Here is a 24,982-nt window from a genome sequence, read left to right on the forward strand (position 1 = left end):
TTTGTGAATGTGTCTGTGGAGGCCAGAGAACATTGGATCCCTGAAACTGGAGTAGTAGTGGTAATGAGTAACCTGATATGGGTGCTGTGAACCAAACCCTGCTCCTCTGGGAGAGAAGTAAGCATACTTACTGTTGAGCCATCTCCAATCCCATAAAAGGGACAAAAAACAACAACAACAACAACAACAACAAAAAAAACCAAACAAATAAAACAAAACAAGAAAGAAAAAAGGAGTGGGATTTATTTATTTATTTATTTATTTATTTATTTATTTATTTATTTATTTATCTATCTTTGAGGTCTTAGTATATATATCCTTGGCTGGCCTGGAATTTGCTATGTATTCCAGGCTAGCTTTGAACTCCGAGATCCTGCTACGTCTGCCTCCTGAGTGCTTGGTTTAAAGATGTGGTTTCCTGTGCTATCCTTTGATTATTTGCAGATTCTGTGTCTTCGCATGTGTGCATATGTGTCTAGCACTGCAGGCCCTCAGGAGGCCACTGCGAACCTCTGAGTCATCTCACTAGCTTCTGTATTCCAATTGCTATTCTTAACCACTCTGATGTTTCACACTAGCTAATCTATTGTGGTAGTGACAAGATTTCAAAAAAAAAAAATAACTTCCTCACCCACAGAAACAGCTGACCTGAACAAGGGGGAGCTCCTGGACCCCAGACTGAGAGCTGGGAAACCAGCATAGGACTGGTCCAGACCCCCTGAATGTGGGTGTCAGTTTGGAGGTCTGGAAAATCTATGGGGCCACTGGTAGTGGTTCAGTATTTATCCCTAGTATGTGAACGGACTTTGGGAGCCCATTCCACATAGAGGGATACTCTCTCAGCCTAGACACACGGGGGGGGGGGGCGGTCCTAGGCCATGCTCTAAATGATATGACAGACTTTGAAGATTCCCCCCTGGAAGGCCTCACCCTCCCTGGGGAGCAGAGAGGGAATGGGATGGGGGTAGGTGGAAGGCGGGGGAAGAGGGGAGGGAGAGGGGACTGGGATTGATACATAAAACAAGCTTGTTTCTAATTTAAATAAAAAAAGAAAAAAATAACTTTCTCCCTTTATGGCATGAAGAGATAATTCAAACTCATCTTTTATTTGTTCTACCTTAGCCTTAGAGGCAGCCATTTTCCTGAGCAACCATGGTTTCTTTTTCTGGGAAATGGTATTTAGGATGAAGATGTGGGTGCAAAGTGTGCACATTGGTACTGGAGGGTCTTTGTTTACAAGACCAATTATGACATAGCTGGGGAAAACATATGCATGTGTATACGTGTATGTATATTTGCATGTACACACATTAATGCAAATATATCTGTATATGTATGACTTCACATGTACACAAGGATCTTCTATAAATCATTACGTGTGTGTGAATATCTAAGAGGCTGCATTTTAACAGATTATACTTATTTCTGTGAGTAAAATAGCTGACCACATTTTGTGTATGTGTAATTTTTTCATATTGGCATTCTTATTTAATAGCATTTATTATGTAAATGTGATAATTACTAAAGATGAATTTTCCTCTGTTTTTATTCATCTATTTCTTTTCCATCCCTGCTGAAGCCTTCCCCTCATCTTCCCCTCCAAGTCCCTTCTCCCTCATTTCCCCCTCCCATCCCCGATCCCCTCCTATTCCATCTTCATTCAGCAAAGGGCAGGTCTCCTGTGAGTATCGATAAAACATGGCTGTAGCAAGACTAAGCATAACTGAATTCTTAATAATTTACATGCTTTTAAAACCTTTATTTCTTGCTTTTAGGTTATAAGTCAAATTGAAATTTTATTAAATCAACAGAGACAACTGGGTGATGTATCAGGGAGCTTATCCCAAGTAAAACAAAGACTTAAAAAAATAGAGAACTTGGATGAGAAATCTCAGGTAATATAACATTTTACTATTTGCTCTGTTTATGCTTCACTGGGCTTAATAGGTGCTTATTATACTTAACCTCTCATAACTATATAATTAACACAATGTTGCTAGCCTGAATCCATTTCAAGCGTGGCCCTAGGATAACACTGCAGGTGCTTCATGCATGAAATTATGTAAGTTGTAGGATCTATAATGAGACTGTAAATTGTCTTGGAGATGTTAGGAAAAAAGTCTACAAAGAATAATATATAATAGGGCCTCGGATACATAGTGAGTTCTAGGCAGCCTATTCTACATGAAACCCTGCCTCAAAAAAAGAGTTATTTGGTTTTTGGAAATTCTGAGATGATATAAGGCTATGGATTGTCTAATGCCCATTGTATGATATATGCATCCTTTAATCCCAGCACTTGGGAGGCAGAGACAGGTGGATTTCTATGAGTTTGAGGCCAGCCTGCTCTACAGAGTGAGTTCCAGGACAGCCAAGGCTACACAGAGAAACCCTATCTCAAAAAACCAAAACCAACAAAAAAGACTCTGAACAAATGCAACTTTGGGGAAGAAAAGGTTTATTTGGCTTAAATTTCCAGGTCGTAGTCCATCTTTAAGGCAGGTCAGGGCAGGAACCCGAAGAAAACAACATGGAAGAGTGTTGCTTGCTAGCTTCCCCACTGGCTCATGCTCAACTCGTTTTTTTTTGTATAGCTTGGGACCACCTGCCTAAGGATGGTGCTGCCCACAGTGGGCTGGATCCTCCTAAGTCAATTAGTAATCAAGACAGTCGTTCACAAACTAGTCCAGAGGCCATCTGATATGGGAAAGTCCTCAGCTGAGGCTTTTAGCTCATTCTAGTTCAGTGGTTTTCAACCTTCCGAATGCTGTGTCCCTTTAATATATGTAACGTGAGGTTCTTTGTCCTGACTCTGCAGCCACTTTAACCCCAAATAAACACACAGATGCTATATTGTAGCATAAGCTTTCTTTCCTGGCTGGTCCCCAAGCCCTTGAGCCCCAAAGAAACACACAGAAACTATTATTTATAAAGCTGTTGCCCAGTGACTAGGGTTTCTTATTGGCTAGCTCTGTCTTAATTATTAACCCATTTCTATTACTCTAAGTATTTCCATGTGGTCTTATTTTACCAGAGAAGGGTCTGAACCTCTAACTCCTTTGGCAATTCACATGGTGACTGCTAAGTGTCTCTGCAGAGAAGAGCGCAATTTCCTGTTTCTCCTTGCTTATATCCTGATTCTGCCCAGCTACATTACTTCCTGTCTGTCTGTACAGACCTCCAGACCTCTATGGTTAGCTAGTAGCAAGTTTCTGCCCAGCTATTTCACTTCTTGTCTGGCCAGTCAGCTAATAAGTGTTTTATTTATTAACCTATAAGAGAAACACACACACACACACACACACACACACACACACACACACACACACACACACACACGAGAACATTCCCCATCAAATATAGTTCTTCATGTTCTGATGACCTCCAACCGCAAAATTATTTTCATTGCTACTTCATAACTGTTATGAATAATAATGTAAATATCTGTTTTCCGATTGTCTTCAGCAACTTTTGTGAAAGGGCCATTTGGCCCTCCCCTCCCCCCCAGTGTGGGGGGGGTCATGACCCACAGGTTAAGAACCACTGCTCTAAGAATGTGTCAATTGGCAATTAAAACTAACTAGAACTGTAGTATTTTCATATATGAGATTGAATGTTTAGCCCATCAAAAGCAACTCTATTTTAATTGTAGATTTCCCAATAGCCAGGCAGGCCATTTAGTGCCTCATCTGGGCTTCAGTTTGCCTTATTTTGCTTTGGGAAGCATTTTGTATGTCCCCACTGTACTATATCACTGAACTATGTACTATGTAAGTCAGTAGTTGCTAGAACGGAGGTAAAGCCTAGAGAATTCCTGCTGTTATTCACTTGAGCTATGTCAAAGCACACAAGTGAAGGGCAACTTGACTTAAGGTTGCAATACATTTGCTTTCATTTGGCTGGTGTTTATGCTGGGTGCTGTATGTGTTTCTGTTTTACATCTGTGCACACTAGAAGGCAATCTTTGTATCCCGAGTGGAATGGGGTAGTTGACTTCCATTTTATATCCAGAAATGCATGAGTTTCTGATGGTTGATATCACTGCTGTAGCTAATCATTGTCACTGTAAGGTTTGTGTGCATGTGTGTGCATGTGTGTGTTTTCTTTTGTTGAATGCAGAGAAATGACATGAAATCATGTTTTATGACCATTTATTTCCCCTGAAAAAATATATTCTTTAATGATCCCCCCCCCCCACACACACTATATGAGCAAAGATCATGCAGTCATGACTTTTCTCTCCTCTTTCAAATCAGGAGCTGTTAGGCAATGCCCGACTTGTGATACTACATGGCCACAAGCTTGCATCTAATCATCACTATGCACTTGATTTAATCTGCCAGAGGTGCAATGAGCTACGCTACCTTTCTGATATTTTAATTAATGAGATCAGGGCAAAGCGGATACAGCTGAGCAGGACTTTCAAAATGCACAAACTCCTACAGCAGGTAATATGATGGGAAATGATCCAGTTCTGAAAAGATCATTATTTTCTCTTCCTGGGTTCTCTAATCTTTTTTGCATTCTTGCCCATTTGCCTCGTGCTGCACTTTTTGTAATCTCAGCTACTTGGCCATATGCTTTATAGTATCTTTTTCATCCTCCTAGAGGTCACGGGGTCAGGATCGTTAGCTTTGCATTTAAATTTGCAAGAGGTCTTAAGGACCGAGCCTCTGTGGTTTGGTCTTAAGGACCGAGCCTCTGTGGTTTCCCGGTCTATCTCCCTATGTACTATTCATGGCAGATTCAGTATAGTACCAATTTTGCTCTGTTCTCAATGTGAAGACTGTGGTGGTGATAGCTTCCTTTCTATTTTAAGTCTATATCTGAAGCCTGGTGATATTCTGCAGTCAGAGTACTTAAAAGCCTAGGGGACATTTTGCAGAAGTCTGAAATTCCTTCCACATTTTATAGTACAGCACTAAAAATTAGCTGGTGACTGAAAAATCTTCTGCCATGCCTGTGGGTCAGCCCTATTTTGTGATTAAGCAATGAATAGCCACCATACAGACCTGGTCATGGCAGCAGAATGTAAACAGGAGTACCATTTGTCAACATCACATCCGAACATAAGCATAATCTTCACATTTCTTTTTTCTGGTTCAAAAAAAAAAAAAAAGAGCTCACCCTTCATTCATGTTCTTGGCAGTCATTAAGCATTGCTATTACACTTTATATTTTACTAGGAGTTTCATATTTCAGTTATTGATTTGTAGGAAATTGCATGCACCTAAACTGTTAGTGCTGAGAAAATGGTCAGACACCTACTGCAGAAGAAATTACTTGTTATGAAATAAGTGTAATGCTTCCCCACCTTGACTATGCATCAGCCATACCTGTGGAGTGCTTTAATAGTATAAATGTCTGGCTGGCAGCCCAGAGGTACTGAATCAGAATTTCTGGGGGCACCACCAGATACCATTTATTACCAGCTCTGAAAGCAGTTTTTCTCTTCTTTCTTTCTTTTTTTAAATGGCGGCAGAGTGTCCCTGTGTAGCTCTGTCTGTCCTGGAACTCACTCTGTAGACCAGGCTTACTTCAAACTCACAGAGATCCACCTGCCTCTGTTTTTCTGAGTGCTGGGGATTAAAGGCATGCGCCACCAAAGCTGACCTCTGAAAACAATTCTTATTGACAGACGTGAGACAGCCCTAGCCCACAAGATGGTGGCTACTTGCTGACAAGCATTATAACCAGAGTTGAACACAAAGGGCCCACGTGCTGGAGGAGACAACTGTCCACCACCAATTTGTCCTCCAACTTGTACTTGTATGCTATGGCATGAGTGTGCTTTGTACACCCACCCACATTCCCCTCCCCTCCACTAAGCTGGAAGAATAAAGAAGTGAGACAGCTTGTTTAATGGCAAACCTATGTCCTCTTTATCCATTCTTACATTTGATGCTTTGGTTTTCCTGATTTTCTTCATCAGGCACGTCAGTGCTGTGATCACGGAGAATGCCTCCTGGCTAATCAGGGAATGAATAAGTTCCAGACTAAAGAAGATGCCAAGAAAGCCCTTCAGGATGTGGAAAAGTTCCTTCAAATGGCTGTGCCCTTTATCAATTATGATATAGAGAATCTGCAATATGAATTTGATGTACTTCTGTCTCCTGAGCTCAAGGTGAGAAACATTTTATTCAAAGACACAAACAAATTACTTCTGTCTTCTGAGTGCTGGGATTAAAGGTTAATCTTATGGTGTAAGACTTACTACTCCACAATCAACTTCCTATCAGTTTGTATATACACAGTGCTCTTGAGGATTAAGGGGTGATAGTAGTGACACTGTCAAGCATCAAAGAATCCACAAGCATATGTTTGCTGTATAATAAGACTAACTTTCACCATGAGCTCTGAGCTCTTCTTGTTGTTGTTGTTGTTATTATTATTATTATTATTATTTAGTTTGTTTGAGACAGGGTTTCACTGTATAGCCTTGGTTGGCCTGGAACTCCTAAAGGTGTGTGCCACTACACTCAGTCTGACTCTACGATTTTTAAGTTCTTCACCTGTGCTGTGAGCTTTTTTGGGGGGTGGGGGTGGGGGGCGATCATTTCTGGTTTGATCTCCACTTGGTTGAAGGTCTTGCCGTTGTACACGCCCACCATACTGCCTACCATCTCGGGCAGGATGATCATGTCCCTCTGGTGGGTCTTTACCACATCGGGCTTCTCCACGATTGGCGCCTCCTTATTGGCCTTTCTTGGGTGCTTCAGTAGTGAATGATGCTTCCGCCACAGGCCGCGGTTCAGGCATCGCCTCTGTCAGGCGCTGTATAGTTGTGTTAGCTGCTCATAGGACATGTCCAGGACCACACCGTGGATGGTGAACTTGTGGAATGTCCGCTTCTTCTTCTGCCCCACTTCAGCCATTTTGGTGGCTTCCAGGAAAAGGAAGTGTTGGCTGCATCTACGAGCTCTGTGCTGTGAGCTTTCTCATACATTTTGTTCTATATCCTCAGAGAAGGGCCCCTAAGTGGGGTAGAGTGTTAATGATGTTTTATGATTGTTTACATTGGGACTTTGGTTTTATATTTACCTAGAGAATATACTAATTTGTTCTGTTTCTTTCCTAATTATGTTCTGGTTATATTTTGATTTCAAAATTAGTTGTTTCTGTGTTTGTGTTATATGTTTATATGTGCATATGTGTGTATGAGCACACGACATACAGAAGCCATATGCTGTGTCCCACTTTGTGGGTTCTTGGGATGCAAAGTCAGGTCCTTATACTTGTGTGGAAAGCACTTTACCCAACGAGCCATTTCTGTACTCCACAAATAGCCATTCAAATTTTCTTCTACCACACTATAATCCAAAGATATATCACTTTGATACTTACATATTTATGTATTTGGTATGTAGCATATCTAAATGTTTACGTGGGTGTATACATGTGTGCATGCTGGTGGGAGCCAAAGGTTGCCTTTCAGGATCTTTTTGAGTCACTCTCCTTATTTGAGACAGTCTCCAGTGAACTTGGAGTTCTTATTGATTTAGTTAGATTGGCTGGCCAGTGAGCTCCACGGATCCTCCTGTCTCTGCTGTCCCAGCACTGAGGTCACAGACGTTGCTGCCATGCCTGGATTTTATATGGCGAACTGAACTCAGGTTTTCATGGACACATAGCAGGTGCTTTACTGACTAAGCCATCTCCCCAGTCCTGAAATTCAAATTTTCAACTGTATCTGAAGAATTTAATAGTAGTTGTTATGACTCATTTCATTCCAGTCCATGTTTTTGAAACAAGCCTGGCTATGTAGCCTTGGCTGACTTGGTACTAGCTTTGTAAATTAGGTTGGCATTACCTCTGTCTACTCAGTGCTGGAATTAAAGACGTGCTCCAGTATGCCCAGCAGCTCATATAATTTTATATTTTATTTCATGTATATGTGTTTTAACTGCATGTGTGTATATATGTGTAATATTGTGCAATGCCTGGTGCCTACAAAAGGTAGAAGAAGGTGTTGCATAATCTAAAAACTAGAATTACAGATGGTTCTGGGTGGTCATGTGGATGCTCGGAGTTGAACTCAGGTCCTCTTCAAGAGTACCCAGTGTTCTTAACCGTTGAGCCATCTCTCCAGCCACAGCTTATAGAATTCTTATGTAATCTGTAGGCTCAAATGCAGACTGTACAACTCAAGCTTGAAAGCATTCGAAGCATATTTGAGAACCAACAGGCTGAGCCTAAGACCCCAAAAGATAGACCTGAGAGACAAATGCAGTTTATGAGGCATGCATCTGAAAATTTGATGAGATCCAGAGCGATGTTTTTTTCACCTAAACATGGTAAAGTTGCTTGTTTTCACACTTGCTATTTTGTATTTCTCTTGCTATTGTTTCCTTTGATGCATTTTATATATCTACTAAATTCTTTTTCAATCCTGATAAATTTAAAATCTTTTAGCCTCTTTATGTATATTTAAATGCCATTGTACAAGACAGATGTCAGAATGAGATTACTTTATGTTCATAACCCACGGTGGTAACACTGAATTGTGTCAGATGATGGACACCTCAGCATGGGGTATTCTAGCTTCAGAAATGAGTGTGACAATTTTCCAGCATCAGACTTTTGTCTTTCTTCAGTAGGTAGTCAGCGAAAAGGACATGAAACTTATATGCACATACATGTAGTTATAAGCATACATACTCATTGTTACTCCAGTGAGCCATTGCTTGCTTCTTCTATGATGCCTTCATGAGTGTCTGGTATAGTAGAGTGGGTTGCTTTTTCTAAATAGATGCTGGTAAAAGTGAATTGTGTTAGTAATTTCTTGTTATAGATTCCATTTTCTTGTTTTAATCTTTGAAGTCTATTTAATTGTGGACTATCCCATTCCTTTATAAGTTTATAGGAAACTAATAATTCTTGTAATGGTGTTGAACTAGTCTGAATATAAGAATTATTCCCTCAAGGGTTTCCCGGAGCACCTCTGCAGCTTTATGGTGAGAGAACAGTTTGGTTTTTGTAGAAGTTAGGTTAGTAGAAGAGGTGGCTATATGACTAAATTCAGTCTCTGATGTAAATTAAATTAGTCACTTTACAAGTATATGAAACTACTTTGAAAGGTAGAGAAGGCTTGAGCCAGAGGTAATGAATAAATACAGATCATCTCCAGTATGGATCAATTTACAAATGCAATTGAAGTTATGGTTAGTAATTCCAAAATGTATACATATACTGAAAATAAGACTGTGTGAGCAATGGTGTAAATGAATAATGTTGACTATATTAAAAATATACCAAAATGCTAGAAATATCAAAGATACTGAAAAAAGTAAAAAGAGTAACAGCAGCAAAATGAACTGATTGAACTCAGCAGTTGATATTTCTAAGCATAAAGCAGACATTGGTTAGATTTCTGGATACTTTAACTGTGTGAACTTACACAGTTACCCATTGATGACTTCAGTTTCCTTGTCTGTAAAGTAGATACTAATATATTCTGACTTAAAAGGTGATTCTAAAGACAAAGTGAAACAGAATTGCAGAAAATAAGAATTACTCAATAAATTGGACTATCCCTTTCCTCTGATTAAATCTCCTTTCTTAATAGAGACCATCTCCCCCAAAGCTTAAGTCTCCCTGAAAAAGAGCACTTTAATTTATGACCAAGCTGTCCAAGACCCATTCATGTCATTAGTCATTCAGATAAAATTTTGTTTTGTATTATTTCATTTTTCTTTCTTTCCTGTATTCTTACTTAATGGCATTACACTTTCTTTCTGCAGTGGGAATTGGATATTCTTTCTTTCAAGCATGTAAACTTTTTTCAAAAGGTACCCATCTTTATTATATTACTTATCATCAATACAGTTTATGAGTTTGTACACATGAAAAACCAGTTTGGCACCCCCAAACAGTAGCAGTTCATTCATGAATTCTACCTTCAAATAGCTTTATCTATGTTTTTCATATCAACCATCCATTATTCTCTATTGACATTGAACTTACATTGAGAAATGACTATGTAAAGAATAGAGTATGCCGAGGGCTGGAGAGATGGCTCAGAGGTTAAGAGCACTGACTGCTCTTCCAGAGGACCTGAGTTCAATTCCCAGCAACCACATGATGTTTCATGACCATCTATAATAACATCTGGTGCACTCTTCTTGTGCGCAGTCATATATGGAGGCAGAATGTTATATACATAATAAATAAATAAAATCTTTAAAAAAGGGAATAGAGTATGCTTCTAAAGTCAATTTTCTTTCATAAAACAACCACTTAACAAAAAGAAAGACGGGGAGGCAGGAGAGATGGCTCGGTGGTTAAGAGCACTCCCTGTTCTTCCAGAGGACCTCGGTTCACTTCCCAGCACCCACATGGCCCCTGACAACAACCTGTAACTCCAGGGGATCTAATGCCCTCTTCTGGCCTCTCTGGGCACCTGCCTACCCACAACCACACAGACAGTATTCAAAATAAATAAAAAGCAAGAGTTAGTTAAATTAATGTATATCAGGGCTTTCTTCACTTTAAAGATTCTCACACCACTCATAATCCAAATATTTGTTGGGTGTAGCTTGGATTTGCTTCAGCTTAAGACTACCTTGTGTATTTCTGAGGAAGAAGGCACCTCAATGAATAAATGGCTGGGAGAGACGATTTTCTCCACCATCCATCATGGTTTCTAAATGAAACCAAATCACCAAGCTCTGAATCTTCCGCACATTACCCTGTTGATCTGTGGGTTATGCAGGTTATAACATATTGCAAACAAGTTTTCAAAACTTGGAATTGGTAAACCAAGTATTAGACCAAATCAAATTGTGTGCTAATTTTTTCATCAAAATGAGTCAAACTGGTTTTTTATTCTGTTTTTGCTTGTTTTGCTTTTTTTTCCCTTTGCATCCAGTTGAACCTTCCACCTAGCATAGTGCCTGGAAGCTAGAAGGATGTGATAAGATGTTTGATGAATTTCCATTGAGAACAGAGGGAAGTTATAGAAGGGCAGTGCCAGTGAGGGTTAAAGCGTAAGATATGCTTGGGCCCAGAAAGCTCTACTCAGAGTCTAGGTCTGTCACCTAAGTCTCAGACTGGCCTTTGCAACATGGAATTTCACATAGGGAACAGTCTCACCATACCTGACACGAACATATCTCTTCTGTAGAGCCTGTTAAACTCTTCTTGTTGTTGACTGGTACTATGATGTCCTCATTTGTTCAAATTTAGTTCTTTCTGCTCAATCCTGTGCCATTCATTGTTTTTGTTGCTACATATGCCTCTGTGCATCTAGTTAGTCCCATCATTACTTTCTTTATTGCCACTTTCTGAGTTGAAGGTAGCAAGCATCACTTGTAGTCTTGACAATAGTCTTTTTGGCTCCCATTGCCACACTCTCCTTGCCTCCTTTTCTCTTACCTTGTGAAGTTTGCATAAATTGCTGTTTCCCTGGACTGCTTTACCCCAATTGCTCCATTGTCTGTTTCATTGCTAGCTCCCATCCCTAGGCTACCTCCTTGAGACAAGCTTTTTTTCTATCCTCTGCTATTCCCCTGTAGCCTGGCTTAGTAATGTGCTCATCTCATATAACAACAAGCTTCCTATTTCTTCTCAGCTATAGCCTATTTACCTATTTGCTGTTGCACTTGCTACATGGGATGCTCTGCAAGGACAGGATCTGTGTGCAAGTCATAGCACATAGCTGCTTAGCCATTTTGTATGTCTTTATGTTGTTGAAAGAATGAATATATTTATCTTGCTGTTCAGAAAAAGATGTGTTATGTAGATACACACATATGCCCTTTGGTACCCTTCTATGTGTTTACAGACAATCCATAATTTCCTCAAGGAATAAGTTTAGATCTTTGTATGTTAAGTATCTTTAAAGTGAAGCATACCAGTACTTACTAAGAAACTGATTTTATATGGTAACTCACACTAAGTCTAATGCATAGTTGTATGTGACTTTCATATGTCAATACTTGTTAATGAATGCCAATGGAGTATACAGTTTATAGGCAATGAAGGCCATCTACTTCCTGAGTGTGCCTGACACTAGCTTTTTCCAAGGAGAGGAGGATAAAAGGTTTGTATCTTCCATGCTGTGGCCAGTATTGAATGTGCCCTAGAAAGGTAGCAGCCTTCGTGATTCATGCATTCCTTGATTTGTCCATGCCTTTTACTTGATTGTTTCTATGCAAACCATCTGTGTTTTAGTGCTGGGAACCGACACATGCGAATAAGTGCTCCATCAGTTCAGCCTCCATCCCATTTTCTCGCCAGTGCTAGAAAGTTACTGTTTAAAAATAAAGATTCAAACTTTGATTTTTCTTGAAGGGTTTTTTTATGAGCATTTTTAGCAGTTGTTTGGAAAATGTGTTATGTAGTGATTAGAAACATGTATGGATTTAAATACCATGTCTACTTCCTGAACAAGGCATTAACCTTAGTGATAGCTGTAAGAAGAGATAGACACTATCTCCATTTCTTAGTGTAGATTTAAGAATGAAAAAGAAAACAAATCATTGGGTAAGATCAGGGCCTGGTTGGGGTAAGTGCCAAATAAACGGTAGGTGCTATAATTACCAGGTTATACTTGGTTTTTTTATTATTAATTTTCAAGTTTCTATATAAAGCAATGATCTTCATTATGGCATTCTCAATCATAATTTGTTCTTATTTGCATTTGTGTGTTTGGATGTGTGTAACTGTATACATATGGGGGTCAGAGGACAATTTGCCGGGGTTGCTTCTCACCTTCCATCATATGGGTCTTGGGGAGCAAACAGTTTATCAGGGTTAGCGATTTACTTGAAATATCTTGCCAGCCCCATAATTTGTTCTTTTCATTACCTTCCCCAGCTGCCTTCCCTTGTCTTCCCTGGTCTCATATGTGTAGGGCTAAATTCAAAGAAATCTTTGATCCAGTTAGTAAGTGAACTACAATGTGATTGAATGTATATGTGGCAGAATGCATACTAAGAATGAACATAATTGTGAACACTAAATACCCTTTTATTTTGGTAAATAATTGAATGTGTGGTTATTGAGAAAATGGGTAGTACATAGCAAAATCATGTTCCATAGGAAGTTGGATTTACATAGACATCTAACCAATTGCTGTCTTCTATAGAGTGATTTAAAATACTGACAAATGTATTGAAGCATTAGCTTTCTTTTTAGTAAACATGCACGTGTTTTCATTGAAAGTGTTAACTTTACTTCTGGTTTGACATTATTTCACATTTCTCTACCAGTGAAGAAATCTTGGAGACAGACTCAAGCTCAGAGCAATGTGAAAGTAAGTATAATTGATTAATGAATTCAAACTTTGCTGTGCTGCTATAATTGCAGAATAAGTATGGGGGTTTCAGGCATATTTTCCATTTATTACACTGACCTTATACATTTGAAAACCTGCATGTACAAGAAAAACCTGCTGCTTTTTGTTTAATTGCAGTATTGGCATAGTCCCAGTGTGTGAGCATTTTTTTTAAAGTACTGGCTCAAGTTCAGAATCATTTCAGTTCCAGTTCTTCTTCATGCTGCCCACCTCTACATACCTAAACAATGCTTTCTATTTCTAGAGATGGTGCTTTCTTTCATGAATTAGTACAGCATTGCAAGTATGAAGGATAGCGTCCAGTTTATTGTGGACCATGCAGAGACTGACTTGGGATGCAGAAAATACATTGATTTGTTTCCTTTTCCATTTAATGTGTACAGTACTTCCCCCTATTTCAGTTTCCACAGTGTTGGTTACTTGTGATCAATGGTGGTTCAAAATATTAAATAGAAAAATTCTAGAGAAAAAGAAGGAAGAAAGACATATAAATATATAACATCATGGGAGACAACATTTTATTATGCATTATTATTGTTAATCTCTTACTGTGCCTAATTTATACATGAAGTTTTTTTTTTATCATGCATACATATATCTGGGAAAGTGTGGTACTGTGCACAGTTTCAGGCATCCATGGAGGGTCCTGGGGTGTATCCTTGGAGAATAAGTAGGAAGTGCACGTGTCTAAGTTTTGTACTTCTCTGTTATCTGTGATAGGCTGCTATCTGCAGAGTAGCCTCCTCATAGCTGCAGGACTGTATGCATGACTTGTGTGTCCTCAGTATTAAGTGGTACCAAGACTGTATCACTAAGAGGCATTATAGTATTACAGTGTAAACTGGACTGCATGGCTTTTAATAGCAGAGCCTCACTTAGTGATGATATAACCTCTGGTAAATTTTCTTAATCTCAGACTTACTAATTATAGAACACATGAAGTTAGTATAAAAAGAAATAACATTTGTGAAGCTCTTAGTTCTCTATGTGTGGCATATAGTGATGCTCAAAGTTGTTTCTATTATCATTACAGTACACTAGCAAGTGGCCTTTGTTGATGTGACTGGAAATATTCAAACTAAATCCCTTAGGTAACTCAAAGCATTTATTTCAGTAGTATACATCCAAGTCATTTTTTTGGAAAAAATACAATGTTTTATGTCAGGTTATCTTCAAGGTCAGAATTGAAGTTAATTTGATAATGGATGTATTTGACATGATTGAACTTTTGTTTTTATTATTTCAGATTGAAGTCGTTAAGGAAAGCCAAGAGAAGATGAATTCTGATCAGTCTCCTGTATTGGAAAATAGCTTGGATATTTTAAAGAAGTATTCTTTCTTTTTTAACCTACTTTCATATATATCCCTCTCCACAGGAGGCTCTGGTTCAGTGTCCTAGGCTCATGTGTTTAGAATTATCAGTTTGCCAAATCGGGTCCTAGTGAGGACATTAAAAGAGTACTAGCAAGGTGTCACATGTCGTGGATTTGGCTTTGAGCAGCTGTGACCTGTTTTAGGAACTGAGGACTTTTATTTGGTTGCACTGGGGATTGTGCTCAGCCACTGAGCCACATTACAGTCACCTTATAGCATTTGTGTAGCTTTCATTTCCAGATTGAAGAGGAAAATGAGTTTCATTTGTTTGTTTTTGTGTTTCCCAGTTAGGACCTCTGTCTGTCTGTCTGTCTGTCTGTCTGTCTGTCTATCTATTTATCTATCTCTATCATTAGCCTGCTATTTATTTATAGATATAGTGTGTGTGTGTGTGTGTGTGTGTGTGTGTGTGTGTGTGTGTGTGTGTGTGTGTGTTTTGCCTGCATGTCTGTGTACCATGTGTGTGCTTGGTGACCAGGGAGGCAGAAGAGGGGGCTTAGAGCTCCTGAACCTGCAGTAAGCTTCTATGTGGGTCCTGATAACCATACCTAGGCCTTCTGTGAGAGCAGCATGTACTCTTAAGCACTGAGCCATCTTTCCAACTCCTGTGTTTCCCAGTTTTATTGAAATTATATATATTAATATATATCATATATTATATATATATAAAATCACATCATATATCTTAAATGTGTACATTTTTGTTTATATACATATGGTAAGAGGGCTACTATAGCAAGTTAACGCTGACAATTGCCTTTTTTGTGGTAAGAACATGGGGTTTAAGCACATTTCCTATGTATAAGATACTTCATTAATTATAGTAGTGATAGTAACCATGCTGTACATTAGATTCCCAGAATGATTCAACTAATAAATGAAAGTTTGTACCCTTGGAACATACCATCTATTCTAGTTTGGTTTCTGTTGTTGTGATCAAAACAAAAAGCAATTTGGGGAGGAAATGGTTGGTTAGGCTTATATTTCTAGATCACTGTCTATCTTGAGAGAAAGTTAGGGCAGGCACCTGGAGGTAGGTTCTAAAGCAAAGGCCATGGAGGGGTGCTGCTTACTGGCTTGCTCCCCATAGCTTGCTATGTTTTCTTTCTTATACAGTGTAGGACTACCTGCCCAGGGGTGGTAGCAGCCGGCAGGGTGTGGGGGGGGATGAGCCCATATGCATCAGTTGAAAGGATGCCCCACTGACTTATCTACACTCCAGTCAGACTGGACAATTATTCACTTGATGGTTCCTTTTCCCAGGTTGAAATGGTACTATTGTAGTTTTGTGTCAAGCTGAGAGTTAATATGACACAGTTTCTCTCATTTTTAAAAGAAATGAAAATCAATAAAGTGGTTTGTCAAAAGCTATACAGGAATATAGATACTACTTCACAGATTTTAACAATGACCCTTTATATGCTTTTACATTCTTATGTTAATATTCTAAACTTGAAAATACCTGTGAGTTTCTTATAATGAGCTGGGCCTGGAGGTGCATTCCTTTGATCCCAGACTTTAGGGGTGGGAGCAGAGGCAGGTGAATCACTTGAGTTCGAAGCTAGCCTGGTGTACATAGCTCCAGGACAGCCAGAGAGAGGTACATAGTGGGATCTGCCTAAAAAAAAAAAAGGAAATAAATTTCATAGCTTGGTGTTAGAAATAACCAGTAGTTTACATAAAATTGCATGGACACATATATGTATCCCAAGATTATTAAACATATTTTAAATGAAAAAAATAAAAACAAAACAAAATCCATAATTTAAATGATCTGTTTTGGAAAGAAAAACAGGGTCTAAGTTCTTTAAAGCATGAAAAATAAAAGAAGAAATGTAGAAAGGTAGAGTTTCAATAGGTTGCTTATATTACAGAGGGGAGTAAATTTTAAATATGTAAGTTGGAAATCAAATGGGAAGGACATGTATTCTAATTTATGCAGATGGTAGACAGTGTTGCTGTAGATTCTTAAGTTTTACTGTTATCCCATGTGAAGATGAATGTAATGAGTTTAGCAAATGTCCGAGAAAAAAAAAATCAGAAAGCTCCTGGGAACTGGGTAGTTTTGAACGTGCTCTTTTAGTGTTTCTTCTTGCAAAGGAGATGATTCTAGACTTCAGCAAATCAAGATGTCCAGAAAGTTTGAAACCTGACTTCCATTCCCAAACAGGTTTTGCGAGATTTTAGTAAATTTATTCTTAGTCTAAATGAATTAGAAGTCATTTTTATGTTAACACATGGCCTTCGAATATCTGTCTCTTTTATTCCCCAAACCAGACAGAGTCTTGGTATGTAGCCCTGGCTGGCCTACAATGCAGGTTAGTTTTGAACTCCGAGATCCTCCTGCCTCTGCCTCCTGAGTACTGGGAATAAAGGTGTGCACCACCACACCCAGACTTCTGGGTGGTACTTATTCCAATAACTATAAAAAAAGCTTCATATTTTGATGCTAGGTACTCCCACTAGGTTAGCTTATTTTACTTTCGATTATTTCTAATGGTAGTAACAGAACCATTTTTACTGTGATATATGAATAGGATATTAACTGTTAACTATGGTCTGTTCATTGTAGCCATGTCCTGAATGAGCTGATACAGACAGAAAGGGCATATGTTCGAGAGCTGTTTACTGTTTTGTTGGTAAGTGTAGTTAATTGTTTTTCCCCATTCTCTTGCCCCGTCCCTGGCTACTTTTGTTAGAAAGTGTTCTAAGCAGTTTTGTGTTTGTCTCTGTCCTTGGTTGTCCCATGGTAGCTGTGGGTATTTGCTGTTATTTGTTAACGACTGCATTTACATTCCCTCTCAGTAGTGGGAATCCGTGATTCAGAATTTCTTATAGAAAAGAGAAGCTGTCCTCTTAGGGACATGGTGCATTGTTATAATTATTCCCAGGCTGCTACTTAGAGGTTGAGATGGAAAAAACTGAGGGTGGGATAAAAATACTCATTTGACACAAATGCCATGATACTAATTTGGTCTGAACAGAAATCTAAGCACTTCCTTTTAATATAAGGAGAACTTTATATTCTGTACTATAAGTTTTCATAGTTGGCTTGTTTGGTTTCCACACTACGATAAAAGCCTTGAAGGCCAAAGTACTACCTTTTTACTCTAGCCATGGAATGGAAGCTTTGACTTCCTTATCCTGCATTCTGAAACATGCCACAGATACCTCTGAAAACTAAGGGGTGTAAATGTTAAATTTTACACAGCTGTACCCACAAATCTTCTATACATTCTGCTGTATTGATGACATTAGTGATCCAACCCAACATTAATATAAATATTTAAAATGCAAAAATTATTTATTTTTAATAGGGCTACAGATCCGAGATGGACAATCCACAGATGTTTGATCTTATGCCACCTCTCCTGAGAAACAAAAAGGATGTTCTCTTTGGAAATATGGCAGAAATATATGAATTTCATAACAAGTACGTAATTGCCAAAGGGAAGTTTTTGGTGATTTTGTTTTTGTTTTTGTTTTTCAAAAAGAGTTGTTGCCATGTGTGATGGTGCACACCTTTAACCTCAGCACTTGGGAGGCAGAGGCAGATGGAGCTCTATGAGTTCAAGGCCAGCCTGGTCTACATAGGGAGACCCTGTTTCGTCTACATAGGGAGACCCTGTTTCACAAGTGGGAAATAGGAGCTACTTACTGGTTTGTTATGTAATAAATAACTTTTTTCTCTGCAAATTTCACAGCATTTTCATGAGCAGCCTAGAAGATTGCTATAATGCTCCAGAAAGAGTTGGACCTTGCTTCCTGGAAAGGGTTAGTCTGATTAATTTTGAAATTATATAAATATTGGCAACCTGAAAGTATCTCTTATATAAAACAGGCTTGAAGACAAGATACCCTTCACTTCCCTTTAATGGCATTATGGTTTTGGAGAAGACACATCAATTCTAGCAAGTACTTAATGTCAAACTATTTTGTTTGAAAAAAATGATGTGAGTGTATGCTTTTATTTTGTGTATTAAATGTTTCAGTTACTCAGGTAGTAGCAATGGAAATCTCAGGAATTCAGGGGCCACACTGCCTGAGCAAATACGAGAGATAGGAGTATCTTAATGCAATCACCCTGAGCTTGGTTAAAGTTGGAATAAAAGATGCAGTTAAAAAAATAAACAATAGTCTCACTATGTAGCCATAGAATTTTTAAAATCTTCATATTGTTATCCAGTTTCTCTTCTTCCTGAAAAAAATCAACCATCTTCTGATTGGAAATCTGGTGGATTAAAGAGGTTGTTGAAAATTTACAATAGCTGTCTTATCTTGGAAATTGTTGAAGAGAGTAAGCCTGAGAAAAATGAGAAATGAGAAGAGAATAGGACTAAGAATGTGTGCCACTACCTTTCTCAACATGTTCTATCTGAACTATGAACAAATTCATCCCCAGTATTTTCAAATAATAGTTAGTCAAATATCCCTTTGGAGGTGGGGTCAGGAGGATTGTGAGTCTCAATCCATCCTCGACTACTTAGGGAGATCCCATCCTTAAAAATACCCAACACTATGCTACTCATAGGAGATCTTATATTTACTGTGCATCTTTACATGCATTATTATTTCCCAACCTGATGAAGTCACATATCCTATGTATCTTTGTTCCTGTCAAAGTTGGTAGAGTTCTTGTCAACTATTAGTGGTAGAACTGGTTTGATAAAGGATTCTTAGTGATATGTCCATTCAATACCCATCTATTTATTATTTACCGTCTACCAAGCACTGTGCTGGGCAATGTGGCTACCAAGCTAAAGAGCATTTAGGTAGAGATACAGAAACCCTAAATAGTACAGGGTCTCTAATGCTACTTCATTTGAGTTATACAAAAGGTCTTATGGCACTGAAAAGAAGGGCATCATCGTCCATAGCTTGGAGGTATAAGCAGTGGCTATATAGAAGAGACTCATGAGATGAAGGTGACTAGGAGACAGACCAGTTAAATGGAGATTAGGGAAAGATGATTCAATGGAAAACAAACTACAGCCATGTGCTTAGATGTGATGATGTCCCAGTGATGGGCCAAGGACTACTCCTAACCTAAAAGTTAGCTGCAAGCTCCTTTATTTAGACAGCCAGCAGACTAGTAGCACACAAAACTCCTTTTTGGCCCCTATTAGATCATGGTAATAAATAGTTAGAAAAGATAAGACTTTTCTGGCTGTTAAGTCTGGTAAGCATGCTTCTGAAATTGCTTGTAGAGTTATGTGTCCTGTTGATTGGCTCAATGGGCATGTTGTCCTTGGAACACAAAGCAGGCCCATATTTTGGTCATATTCACTACCATTGTTGGCCACACACTTGCTTGCATAGCTTTTTTCAAAACAAAAAAAATCATATTTGTAAAATAGTAATGTATTTGCATTTGTTCTTTATTACAGAAGGATGATTTTCAGATGTATGCCAAGTACTGTCAGAATAAACCTAGGTCGGAGTTAGTTTGGAGGAAGTATTCAGAATGTGCCTTTTTCCAGGTATTAATGATTTGAGTATTGAATACATTCTTTTTGGAAGATGTTGGAATATTTCTCATTAATGAATTCATTTTCTGCTTTGACTAAATTATGTAAGCATATAAGTGAAATAGCAATTCTGCTCTCAAGCACAGTACACACATAAGTACATTTATGCATATAAATACATATTTGCTGCTCCCCAGAGGCAACCACTTTTAGCTACTTCTGGTATTTGCCTCCCTATCTTCAAATAACATGCTTGTTTTTCTCTTTCCTGCTTTAGAAAATGAAGATTTAGGTCTCTTTCACTGTTCCTTGTCCCATGACCATATCCGCATGAAATTCTTTTTGTCTGAGCTTCCAGTATATTTTTGTTAGATCAATTGGCTATATTTAACTCAATTATTAAGACTGGAATTTCTCTGGGCGAATGACTCATATAGTAAAATATGGTTGCTTTTCTTTCTCTTGTGTTTTTATTGCCATTTTCTTTTTACTCACTTAATTTTCTATATGTTTTGCTTTCTTTCTATCCCAACCTCTTCCAATTTTAGGAATCATAAAAATTTGTTTTCTTTACTTGCATACACTGATGTCTTTAAATTTCATCTTATAGAAATACCTTTTATACAGTTTTCAGACATGCTTATAGCTTTCATCTTAGGATCCTGGTGCATATCTTTTGGGGGTACTTGTCACTTGAGTAGCCTGTCCTGCTGTCTACATGCCAAATCTTTTTTTAAAAGTTTTATTTAATTTTATGTGTATGCACATAGTATATGGTGCCCATGGGAGTCAGAATAGGGTAGTGGATCCCATGAAACTGGCATTTGGATGGTTGTGAGCCACTTTGTGGATGCTGAGAATTGAACCTGTGTCCTATGCAAAAGCAACAAGTGATAAAAACTGCTATGCCATCTCTCTAGCCTCATGTCATTCTTATTGTTTCATCCCATATTTGGTAGAATAAGTCTATTAGTTTATTTGGAAAGTGTACATGTTTGGTAATATATTTGTGTACATTTTTGAGAGCTTGCATGAGCAAGTATCTTTATTGTACCCTAATGCTTTGATTGTTAAGATGGCTAAGTATAGAATTCTAACTAAGAAATGGTTATTCTCAGAAATTTGAAGAGAGTACTTTACTCTTTTCTGACTTCTAGAAGAAATAAATATGACTACAGTTGAACTTTGTTCCTTTTCAACAGACCTAGATTTCTTCCTCTGAAAGATATGGGAACTGATTCTTAGATTTTGTTTATTGGCATCATTTTCTTAATTATCTTAGTATTTTGGGCATAATTTCTTTTTATTTTTCTTGTAAGGTGTAGAACCTAGGACCTTTTTATATACTAGGCAAGCATTTTAAAACTGAGCTGTACCCTGGCCCTTGCTGATCACTCTGAAACTGGAATCTCCAGTCCAAATTTACTCTAGTTTTTCCCCCCTTCACCTAATTTTTCTTTTTCTAGAACTGTTATACTGATGTTGGAGTACTAGACTAGTCCTATAATTATCTTCTCTCTGTTTTCTAAGCCTTTTGTCTTACTGCTCTGCTTTCTGGGAATTATCTGCTCCTCTTCCTAACAGAGTTTTATTTCTGCTATCCTATTTTTAACTTACAATTTTATTGGCATATTCTTTTCACAAGATGATGAATTTTATAACATTGATTTAAGTATATCATGTGTATTGACGAGAGTCACCTCCTATTACCTTTTCTTGTTCTAGCACAAATGATCCTAGTCCCCCTTTCTCTTCTCAAATAGTCCCTTTTTATATATAAATGATTTCTCTACATATGTATACATTCTTGGTTCTATAATTCTTTTTGAGTCTTATTTTACTTAATATAATGGTTCTAGCTCCATTTTTTTTAAATGACATAATTTCATTCTTCATTATGGCTCAGCAAGACTGCACTGAACACCAGCGTATTATCAATTCCTCTGTTGAAGACAATCTAGGCTGGTTGCATATCTTCCCTGCTGCGAATAATACCACAGACATAGATGTGCAAGTATCTCTCTTTTATTTTAGCCAGTTGTCTTCTGTCTCACCTGCCAGCTCCCAAATCAGCATACAAAGACTTCTTAATAATTATGAAATCTTGGCTGATAGCTTAGGCTTGTTTCTAACTAGCTCTTATAACTTAAATTAACCCATTTCTATAAATTTATTTTCTGCCTTGTGGCTTTCTTACCTTATCTCCATAGTGTCCATCCTGTTTGCTCTGCATCTGGCAGGCAATTTTGCCCTTCTTCTTCCCAGCATTCTCTCTGCCCTGAAAATCCTGCCTAACTATTGACCATTTGCTTTGCTATTAAACCAATTAGAGTGACACATCTTCACAGTGTACAAAAATTATTCCATGACATTTCTCCCTTTTGTCTAAATAAAAAGGAAAAATTTTAACTCTAACATAGTAAAACTGTATTCACTAAAAACAACTATCATGTATTGTCTAAATAGAAAGGAAAGGTATTAACCTTAACAAATGAAAGTATATACAATAAGAAAAATTTTTAAGTAGAATTATATTTAAAATGTCCAGTATGTTTGTATTTGGTATATTTGGAGAAAATACTCTATTACCTATCTTATCTTAATGAATTTGAAGTTTTATACCTAAACCATTTTCTATTATAACTTGTATCACCATTTTAAAACTAACTTTTTAGACCTCAAATATTTTTTAGATAAACAATTTAAGCTTTTGTATCTCTCAACTTTATAAACTTTATGTTTTTTATGTAAGTTTCATTTTTGAATTTGTAACAAGGAAAATTGTAAAACTATAAGCAGTCTTCAATCTCCATCAGAGACCCAAGAAGAATAAAATATTACTTTAGTAAACAGGACGTGCAGAGCAAACAACTTCCAAAACTATAGAAATTACAGAAGCAGCTGGCTGCCTGGACAGGTACCCAAGGCTCCTCTACAACATTGGGGCATCCATCTTTGACCTATAGGCCTAGAATATCTGACAGACATTTTATTTGTGAAGCAGGATATTCTTTTTATTTAAATTAGAAACAATCTTATTTTACATATCAATCCCAGTTCCCTCACCCTCTCATCCTCCCATGTCCCCTATCGACCCCCCATCCCATCCCCCTTTCTTGGCAAAGTTCAGAAGTCACTTTCCTTTATGTACTGCTTGTCCAATTTGGACTGTATACTATCAGCAAATGAGGCAAGGGCAATTTCTTTGCCTAGTGGCTAGCTTTTGTAATATAGAAAGCAAAGTCCATATGTAGGTTCTACAATGCCCATCATCTTCTATGAGGTAGATTGGTGCTTCCAGGAGCATATATGTCTCATTGTCATGAAGCTTTATGTTATTAAATCATTAAAATGCCATATTATGTGGGTCTCTGAAATGTTTGAAGACCATCTATCTCTTTAAAATATGTCTCTGATTGACTTTGAAAATATACCTAACATGACTATAAGTTTGATTGTTAGAGATGACTAACTACTAACCTGCATTTCTTTAACTTGTATTTCTTTCAAGGACTAGAACTTTATATTATATTTATAAATGAAGCTGGATACCTTAAACAAATAAAATCACATAATACAGTCTAACAAAAATAACCTTAAATTTGTATCAATATACAAAATTTTTTAAATAAATTTTATTTAAATTAGAACCAGTCTTATTTTTCATCTCAGTCTCAGTTCCCTGTCCCTCCCATCCTCCCATGTCCCCCACAGACCCCTCCGTCCCATCCCCCATCTACTTCCCAGGGAGGGTGAGGCCTTCCATGAGGGATCTTAAAATCTGTTAAGTCATTTGGGGCAGGGGCTAGGCCCTCCCTGTGTATCTAGGCTAAGAGAGCATCCCTCCGTGGGAAATGGGCTCCGGAAGTCCGTTCTTGCACTAGGGATACATCCTGGTTACACTGCCAAAGGCCCGTTCAGGGGCCCTGGTTTGGTCCTATGTTGGTTCCCCAGCTGTCAAACTGGGGTCCATGAGTTTCCACTTACTCAGGTCAGCTATTTCTGTGGGTTTTCCCAGAGTTTTATTTGACCCCTTTGTTCGTCACTCCTCCCTCTCTGCAACTGGATACCAGGAGTTCCAGTGTTTAGCTGTGGACGTCTGCTTCTGCTTCCATCAGCTACTGGATGAAGGCTCTAGGATGGCATTTAAGGTAGTCATCATTCTTATTATAGGGGAAGGGCATTTAAGGCAGCCTCTCCACTATTGCTTAGATTCCTAGTTGGGGGTCATCCTTGTGGGTCTCACAAACATATTTTAAATAAGAGTAGAAACATAAATACAATTTAACAAAAATAACCTTAAATTTATATCAATGTGCAAAAATCTATACCAGTGTAAAATATTTAAGACTAGTAGTTGTTTTTTTCATTTGAAAGTAGATATAACAATGTATGCTTTCATCCTATCATTTGTATATCCCTCGTTTCTTTTCAGAACGAGATCCCTTAATCTAATTTCCTTTGCTTAGTGTCCTCCTCGACCATGATGAATAACAACTTGTGAACAACTTGCCTAATCGATGACAAACATCGGTTGAACAACCAAAAACCACCCACTTGGGAATGTGGGCATTGTGTTCTCTAGACTGTTTTCTGTTGTCTGGGGGTTCTGGCATCTTTTGGGGACCATGAGAAAATTAGGACAATAATCAAATGCTGGCTAGAATTAGTCTGTGAGGCTGGATGACCTCAGCTAACAGTCTTGAAACTGTTCTGGACGAAGTACTCTGAGGAAACTGCAACAGAGGCTGGATTACCTGGTCCACTCGTTTTCATTGGTATTTATTTCCCTTGCTCTGAAAACACATAAACTTTCAAAGGTAACATGCATATCTGCATTAAC

General features: G+C 38.0%; 1 protein-coding gene and 1 pseudogene across 1 annotated transcript in view; one reads left to right on the plus strand and one right to left on the minus strand.

Annotated features, from left to right (window-relative positions):
• The window catches only part of Mcf2 (MCF.2 cell line derived transforming sequence), a 95,823-nt gene that overhangs the window by 30,408 nt on the left and 40,433 nt on the right, over nucleotides 1-24,982 (plus strand). The window contains exons 9-19 of the mRNA XM_035450134.1: nucleotides 1,776-1,895; nucleotides 4,257-4,448; nucleotides 5,933-6,124; nucleotides 8,123-8,294; nucleotides 9,741-9,788; nucleotides 13,212-13,255; nucleotides 14,544-14,626; nucleotides 17,244-17,310; nucleotides 17,989-18,104; nucleotides 18,376-18,445; nucleotides 20,059-20,151. Coding sequence (XP_035306025.1) covers nucleotides 1,776-1,895; nucleotides 4,257-4,448; nucleotides 5,933-6,124; nucleotides 8,123-8,294; nucleotides 9,741-9,788; nucleotides 13,212-13,255; nucleotides 14,544-14,626; nucleotides 17,244-17,310; nucleotides 17,989-18,104; nucleotides 18,376-18,445; nucleotides 20,059-20,151 — 1,197 coding nt within the window. The remainder of the gene's footprint in view (nucleotides 1-1,775; nucleotides 1,896-4,256; nucleotides 4,449-5,932; nucleotides 6,125-8,122; nucleotides 8,295-9,740; nucleotides 9,789-13,211; nucleotides 13,256-14,543; nucleotides 14,627-17,243; nucleotides 17,311-17,988; nucleotides 18,105-18,375; nucleotides 18,446-20,058; nucleotides 20,152-24,982) is intronic.
• On the minus strand, nucleotides 6,480-6,875 carry LOC103159424 (annotated as a pseudogene).

Source organism: Cricetulus griseus, chromosome X, assembly GCF_003668045.3.
Source record: "Cricetulus griseus strain 17A/GY chromosome X, alternate assembly CriGri-PICRH-1.0, whole genome shotgun sequence".
NCBI lineage: Eukaryota > Metazoa > Chordata > Mammalia > Rodentia > Cricetidae > Cricetulus > Cricetulus griseus.